Here is an 8247-nt window from a genome sequence, read left to right on the forward strand (position 1 = left end):
TGGCGACGGCACGCCCCCCTGCACTCCGTCGGCTACACGACCCTCGTGGGCAACAACCACGAGTCCTGGGGCTGGGACTTGGGGCGCAACCGGCTCTACCACGACGGCAAAAACCAGCCGAGCAAGACTTACCCGGCCTTTCACTCCGTCGGCTACACGACCCTCGTGGGCAACAACCACGAGTCCTGGGGCTGGGACTTGGGGCGCAACCGGCTCTACCACGACGGCAAAAACCAGCCGAGCAAGACTTACCCGGCCTTTCTGGAGCCGGACGAGACGTTCATTGTCCCCGACTCTTTCCTGGTGGCCCTGGACATGGACGACGGGACCCTGAGCTTCATTGTGGACGGACAGTACATGGGCGTGGCTTTTCGGGGACTCAAAGGCAAAAAACTGTATCCTGTCGTGAGCGCCGTCTGGGGCCACTGTGAGATCCGCATGCGCTACTTGAACGGACTCGACCGTAAGTGTCTCCTGCACCCTCCCAGGCGGCCCCGCCCCCGGCCTCCTGTGTCCGTGGGATCCTGGGTGGGCCTGGCCAGGCGTCTGTGCAGTCCTTGGGGTTACAGTGTCTTTCAGTAGACACCCCAGCATCCTCAGGTCCTCAGAGGCGACGCTTGCTTGCCTCTGGTTAAATGGAAAGTTCTCGCTGGAGTCTGCCGGCCAACCTGGCAGCACCTTGTGGATGAATGAACAGGTAGTTGGATAGATAGGTGGGTGGCAGGTTTGATGGATGGATGATGGATGGATGGATGATGGATGGATGAGTAATGAATGAGTAGGTGAGTGGGTTAGTGGGTGGATGAATGAATGAATGGATGGGTGGGTGGGTGGGTGGATGGATGGTGAATAAATGAATAAATAAATGGATGGATGGTCTTCGATAGATGTAGTTAGTTGCTGGTTGGCCTGCCTTTAGAATTTGCAGTTGACCAAATTCTAGCACAGCAGCCAGCGTATTGTTGAGCTGGGGTTTGTGGCGGTGGCGGTACTAGGTCCTGTCACATAACTGTACTCACACAGTGGTAAGCCAGTGGCCGCTCTCGCTCATGAGGGTCTTTCTCTCGGTGCTGGCGGCTTCTGGGAGGCGCCTATGGACACAGTCCCCTGAGGGGGCTTGTTCAGTCATGATGTCAGGAGGCTTTGGAGAGACCGTGCATTAGAAACCCTGAGTCAGCAGCAGTGCCCACCTGTCCCTTTGGACAGAGGCGTGGCCTTCCTCAGACCGTGTGTGAGAAGAACTCTCAGGAGGTGGCACTGTCCTAGTTTGGGGGATGGAGGGCTTTGTGGCTGCCTGGCTGGGGGCCCAGGGGCGTAGGAGGTCCTGGAACTCGGGACTGTCCACCCCCACGCTTGACCCTCCCTCTCTCATGGGTCCCTTCTCCCATCTGCAGATCTCACCTTGCAAACGGGGTGGGCCAGAAAGCTTCAACCACCCATGCGCTAACCATCATTGAGGGACAGGTTTGGCCTGGTACCCCGAGATCTAACCCCCGCCGCAGATCAGATGCTGGGGGAGGCCCCAGGTGTGAGGGGCACAGATGCTGGGTGAGCCCCCAGGTGTGAGGGGCACAGATGCTGGGTGAGCCCCCAGGTGTGAGGGGCACAGATGCTGGGTGAGCCCCCAGGTGTGAGGGGCACAGATGCTGGGTGAGCCCCCAGGTGTGAGGGGCACAGATGCTGGGTGAGCCCCCAGGTGTGAGGGGCACAGATGCTGGGTGAGCCCCCAGGTGTGAGGGGCACAGATGCTGGGTGAGCCCCCAGGTGTGAGGGGCACAGATGCTGGGTGAGCCCCCAGGTGTGAGGGGCACAGATGCTGGGTGAGCCCCCAGGTGTGAGGGGCACAGATGCTGGGTGAGCCCCCAGGTGTGAGGGGCACAGATGCTGGGTGAGCCCCCAGGTGTGAGGGGCACAGATGCTGGGTGAGCCCCCAGGTGTGAGGGGCACAGATGCTGGGTGAGCCCCCAGGTGTGAGGGGCACAGATGCTGGGTGAGCCCCCAGGTGTGAGGGGCACAGATGCTGGGTGAGCCCCCAGGTGTGAGGGGCACAGATGCTGGGTGAGGCCCCAGGTCTGAGGGGCACAGGTGCTGGGTGAGGCCCCAGGTTCAGGGGCACAGACGCTGGCTCTGGTCTTGCAGTCTCCACGCCTTCAGGTCTGAGGGGAGGCGGGGAATGCACTGGGGAGTGGGTTGCGGAGACCTGCTGTGTGAGCTGGGCCCTGGTGGAGACCGGCAGTGCCCATGGCCTAACCCACCTCTTGGTTAATGATGAGCTCCCCCGCCCTCCACACCGGTCATCACGCCAGACACTCCCAGTCCTGGTCAGACATGAGTGGCCCCGCTCTGCACAGTGTAGACTTTGGAGGATCCAGATGAGGAAAAACGTGAGGGCGTTGCGGCGTCCTCCGCCGCTGCACCTGTGGGGGGAGGATGGGGTGACCGTGCTAGAGCTGCCAGCCTGCCTGCTTACTGACACCTGGGTTCTGCGTTAAGAGAGCAGCTCGTCCTAGCAGAGTGGCCGCTGGGAGGCGGGGGGGCCGTCCAGGGGAGAGGCGATGGGGCTCGAGCTCCCTCGCCATGTCCAGGTGGCTCTGTAAGTCTGGAGACAGGGTCTGGGACAGTGGTCAGTGGGGAGTCGCCTATGGCTGGGTGGTGTTTAGAGCTGTGACCACTGCCTGGGATCCCCTCGGGGGGAGGGGAAGAGGGGAGGGCTGAGGCCGAGCACTGGGGCACGTCAGTGCTTTGAGGTCCAGTGGACGAGGGGCTGGAGGGGAGAGAGGTGTCCTGGATGCCAAGCAAAGAAGGGACTTCGAGAAGGACAGAGTGATGCCAGGTCGAGTGTGCTGACGGCTGAGAACTGTCCATCAACTTTGGCAACAGGGTGATCACTGGAGGCCTTGATAAGAGTCACCTGGGTGGGGGAGGGGGAGTCGAAAGCCTGACTGAGCTGCTGGTTCAGAGCAGAGAGGGGCTGGAAGTGGGGGGGCGGGGTGTTCGTTTCCTGGGGCGCCTGGAACTAATGACCACCAGCTGGGCGGCTTAAACACTGGAAATGCATTCCCTCCCGTTCTGGAGGCCAGGTGTTGGCAGACCAGTTCCTTCTGGGGAGACGATCCATGCCCCCTCCTGCTTCTGCTGGCTGCCAGCACTCCTTGGCTTGTAGACCCATCACTCCTTCCCAGCCTCCTTAGTCGCAGGCCTTCTCCTCTGAGCCTCTCCTCTTCTTATAAGGACACCAGCCATGGGATTCAGGGTCAGCCTGCTCCCGTGTGACCTCATCTTAACTAAGGACACAAAGATCCTCTTTCCAATAGGGTCACATTCTGAGGTCCCAGATGGCCCTGAATTTGGGGGGAGGCACTAGCCCACCGTCTGCAGATGTGGAGACAGCGAATCTAGACCATTCCTACAAGGCCTTCTCCTTCTTATGCCACTGCCTGGAGGGAGGTGAAACTGCCCGGGGCTCAGAGGGTGGGGTGCCCATCAGGTGAGGTCACAGGGTGCCTGAGTCCCCTCCCAGGAAGGAGGAATGTCGCAGCCAGATTGGATCTGTGGTCCCCCAGGGAGCAGGGTGTGCCAGGTAGAAGCTCTGGTCAGGCCTGGACTGGGCTTTGCTCTCAAAGCCGTGGAGGTGGTCCTTCCTGATCCATTACTGCTCCCTGGGACACCTGGGAACTCGTCCGCACCCCCCTTCCCCGCCTCACCCCTCCCAGCCGCCAGGTCCTCCCCCCAGCAGGGAGCAGCTGTGTGCAGAGCAGGTCGGCCAAAGTCACCGTGTGCGCACCCTCCCCTGCACACACCATGCGGACCCTCCCCAGCAGAGTCACTGCCCTGCGCTGGGCCAAAGGTAGCAAGTAATCAGTGTGTCCCTGTGTGACCTTCCCCACCCCCATCCGGGCAGCTCTGACCGCAGGCCGCTGGCTCTGACTCCTCCTCGGGGCTTGAGACCCCCAGGGCTGAGGTTGTGACCAAAGGGGCTGGGTGTCACTTGCTCTCTCCTGGGAAGAGGGGTGGAGATGGCCATGGTGGTGGGGCGACTGAGCCCTGCTCGGGCCCAGCACTGCCTGCCACCCTCCCTGCAGAGGCAGAAGGAAAAGGCCTATTTGCAAGCAGCAGACCACTGTCACCCAAGGGGGAGTCCCTGGCCCGAGAGTCCCCTCTGCCCGCCCTGGGAGCAGACGCCTCCACTACGGAGGCATTTTCCGTGAATTAGACACTTTCAGGTTCTCCCTTTTACGTCTCCCAGGTCAGCGTGGTGCTGTTTGGTGTGATTGTCAGTTCAGCCGGGACTCAGCTCATTTCTCCGGGAGCCTTTCGCCTGGGGGACCTCCTCCTGTTTCCTCCTGGTGCCTCCCCCGATGGGGGGCCCTTCCTGAACCCCCATTCCAGCTGGGTCTAGGGACGATCCTCTCTGGGGGGGACTGACCACCCCGCCCTGCAGGGGCTTCTTCTGGGGAAAAAAGCCGGTAAGGGACAGGGATGTTCCAGACGCCCTGCCTCCCCCGAAGGGCTGGCCATGCAGGGACAGTGGGCTCTCAGAGTCAAGGGGCAGGGGCCCAGGGTGCCCACGTTACCCGGCCAGGTGCCAGGCGTCCTCCCCAGTTGGCAACGACGAGGGGTTCGTGTTGCGTTTTGCTGCTTTTTTGTAAGAACTGCATGTAAGGGGATGTGCACACATATCCCGGGAGGGCAGTCCCACCACGCGTTCTAGAATCCATCTCACAGAGCATTTTCCCTGCCGCTGCTGCCAGGAGTGAGGCCAGGCCCGTGACGGGAGCGGAGAAGGTGAGGGTGGGGATGTCGCCGAATCCGGGCACTTCCAAAGCTCATCATTTAGCCATGAACTAGACACAGCGTGGGCTCTGGGGCACAAGTTGTGTTGCAATCTCCTTGGATTTAGAGAGCCGCGGGCTGCGGTGTGGGGCCGAGCATGGTCCCACAGGCCCCCAGGTAACCGCTTCTCCGAGAAACGAGGAAGTTGGCCCATGGACGCCCCAGTTCCTCAACCTTCTGCTCCCATAAATAGCGCCTGATTCACTTCCTGATTCCTGAGCTGCGTCCTGGCGCCCACCCCCCTCTCATTCATATAAACTATGCAAATGAGCGAGCCGCCCGTTTCCGGAGATGGCACAGTGGCAGGGACTCACCAATAGCTCTGCCTCCTCTGTTTGGGAACTTCCCCAGTGGAACCCAGTGGGCACCCAGCTTTGTGGGTGGAGCTGGGTACAGAGCCGACAGCCCCCAGGGAGAAGTATTGGGGGTGGGGGGCTTCTTGGGTCCTGTTAGCAACCAACCCAAACGCGTGGGACAGACATTTTCCATAGCACAGTGCCCACGTCTGTTTCTGTGGCTGGCGCATTCTCGGCCTTTGAAAAGCAACCAGACCATGCCCCGTGCCTCACTGTTTGTCTCCTTCCTGCGAGATCGGCCGGAGAGGGTGACCTCTTTGTGTACTTGAGGCCCCGGGACTAGCCCCATGCATGGGACGCCTGGGTGATGGGTCCTATTTTCAGCTCATAACGCATCCCAGAAGCCGTCAGCTGCCACTCCTGCAGCCCATCGTGGAAGAGGTGGCATGTCTGAAGGACACTCGCTTCTGGTCGCACGAACCCTCCCTAACTGGGCTATTCAGTGTGGCCCAAAGGTGGTCAGGCAGGGGAAGCACCCCCCGCCCCCACACACACACCCACAGCTGCTTTTGGAGGGAGCCGTCGGGCCTTGCCCCTTTGGGTGAGCTGCAAAGAGCTGCTGGGAGCTTTCGTTCACGTTGGTGCAGAGAGAGCCGCACTTCACCAGTAGAGTTTCATGGGCTGGTGTATTTCCATCGTCTCTAGCCTTTGGCTCTCAGACCTGGGGCCCCGCCTCTCACCTCCCCGAACCTGCTTCCCCATCTGTCGGATGGGGACCACAGCCCCACCAGGCACACGCCAGGAGCCCCACAAGCCTCGGCTGCCACTGGGGCTGTGATGATAACCACCCGAAGTAGGGCAGCTGGAGGCCGGCTGGTGCAGGCCCGCTGTGTACAAGTGTCTCTTCGTAAGGGGATAGTGAGTTGACCTGACACCCAATAATCCAAGAGAGTGTGATGGGAGCTCCCTCTGGGGCCTCACTCCACAGCCCGGCAGGGCTCTCGGTGCCTCCTCATGTGCCTTCGGCCACCAGGGGAAGCCCCTCTGCTCCCCGGGGGGGCTGAGCCACATCATGAGGAGGAGGGACTGGGGAAGATGGAAGAGAGCCCCTGGGTGGAGCAGAGGAAGCACCTCCCAACTCCCCCACTGGGCCAGTGGAAGGGCCGCTCCCCAACAGCAGGTTCCAGGCCGAGAGCTGCTGCTTCTCGCCTTCGGGACCTCAGCTGGATGGGACTTTGGGGACCATCTGGTCCGAGTCTGTATCTTAACAGATGGGGAAGCTGAGGCCCAGGCAGAGGAGTGATCTGCTGTGCAGGGCACAAGTGAGGAGCCAGATCTGGGGCCGCCTGGGCCAGGATGCTTTATGGTGAGGGAGACCCAAGGCTCTGCAAGTAGGAAGGGGGAGAAACCCGGCCCTGCTCACCTGCAGTCTGTGGAACCCTTGACCTTCAAGGGTGCAAGGTCGTTTGGCTCATCCTCCTCCGGCTGCCAGGAGAGGCCTGGGGTCAGAGTATTCCATGGAAAACCTTTACTACTTCAATTCCTTCTCCTGTGACGGCCCATGGGCGACGGAAAGCAGTTGTTTGTCTTCTTTTAAAGCCTGGAATTTAGTAAATGCGTAATCAATCCTCAGATTTATTTTTTGTTAAGAACAGATTTGTTGAGATGTAATTCACGCGCCATACCTTCACCCACTTAAAGTGGACGACTCGGTGGCCTCTAGCCTATCCACGGCTGTGCAGCTGTCGCCACAATAGACTTTAGAACCTGTTCGTCACCCCAAGAGAAACCCTTGGCCATTAGCAGCCACTCCCCACCTACCCCGACACCCTCAGGCATAGGAGTTTTTAATGTTACTTTTAATATTCTGAGACGCGGTGGTGAACACTGAAGAACGTTAACCCATTCTGTGTTGGTGGAATGGGCTCCCAAGGGAGATGCAGGGGTTTCTCTGGGTTTTGGGGTCTGATCTGTGCTTTGCTCACAAAGGGGTCTCAGAGCCAAGGGGCGCCTGTGGGTGGAGCCGCAGACCCGTTTGCGTCCGCTCTTTCTCTGTCCAAACACTGTGCCCGCCTGGCCCTGCTTTTAGGGACGAGGGCAGGGAAGGCCACCTCAGAAGGGTGAGCAGGGCCTCAGGCCTGGGAGGGAAGGACTTGCCGGTTCCTTCTGAGGTTGAAAGTATATCTGCGCCGCTGGCCGCACGGAGCTCCCCTGGCAGGAAGACAGGGCCAGGCCCTCAGGGACACAAGGACACAGGTGCCCTTACAGGCTGCAGCTAGAGCAGGGGTGGGCAAACTTTTTGACTCGAGGGCCACAATGGGTTCTTAAACTGGACCGGAGGGCCGGAACAAAAGCATGGATGGAGTGTTTGTGTGAACTAATATAAATTCAAAGTAAACATCATTACATAAAAGGGTACGGTCTTTTTTTTTTTTAGTTTTATTCATTTCAAACGGGCCAGATCCGGCCCACGGGCCGTAGTTTGCCCACGGCTGAGCTAGAGGCCTCTTTCCAATCCAGGTGCCCAGCCTGTGACCTTGACCTCTGACCTCTGTGCCTCAGTGCCCCCAGCTGTGAAATGCAGATGGGAACAGTACCCGTGAGCAGTTGGGGTCTCACAAGATAATTCCCTGCCCGGAAGCTTGCGTGCGGTCGGGTGCTGGGTGCACACGGGGAAGAGCCGGCTGCTTGCCCTTGTGTGAGAGCAGGGACCGCCTGGGTCGGCATCCCAGCTTCCCGTCCTCCTGGGCGTCATCTGGCCTCTACCCCTCTGTTCCCTCATCTGCCTGTGATCAGGAAATCATGGTCACCCAGGTGGTGGGGGTGGAACGTGTGTTTGCAGAGAGCGTGCGAAGGCGCCGGGCCCAGCGTGGGTTCTGTGTTCGCGAGGAATGATGACTTTAAAATGAAAATTATCCGTTGAGTGTGCAAACGAATAGGAATGATACTCGCCTGTGGCTAGTGTTTGTCCAGAGCCAAGCTAACCTCTCTCTCTCTCTCTCTCTCTCTCTCTCTCTCTCTCTCTCTTTCTTTCTCTCTCTTTCTTCCTCCCTTCCCCACGCCCCCCTTCCCTCTCTAAAAAGCAATGGGAAAAATATCCTCAGGTGAGGATTAACAA

At 59.7% G+C, this 8247-nt stretch overlaps 1 protein-coding gene across 1 annotated transcript in view; it reads left to right on the forward strand.

Moving 5' to 3' along the window:
* The window catches only part of SPSB1 (splA/ryanodine receptor domain and SOCS box containing 1), a 39744-nt gene extending 38966 nt beyond the window's left edge, over positions 1 to 778 (forward strand). Inside the window, exon 3 of the mRNA XM_014545463.1 lies at positions 98 to 778. Coding sequence (XP_014400949.1) covers positions 98 to 582 — 485 coding nt within the window. The 3' untranslated portion in view covers positions 583 to 778. The remainder of the gene's footprint in view (positions 1 to 97) is intronic.
* The last annotated feature ends 7469 nt before the right edge of the window (positions 779 to 8247 follow it).

This window comes from Myotis brandtii, unplaced genomic scaffold, assembly GCF_000412655.1.
Source record: "Myotis brandtii unplaced genomic scaffold, ASM41265v1 scaffold410, whole genome shotgun sequence".
Lineage (NCBI taxonomy): Eukaryota > Metazoa > Chordata > Mammalia > Chiroptera > Vespertilionidae > Myotis > Myotis brandtii.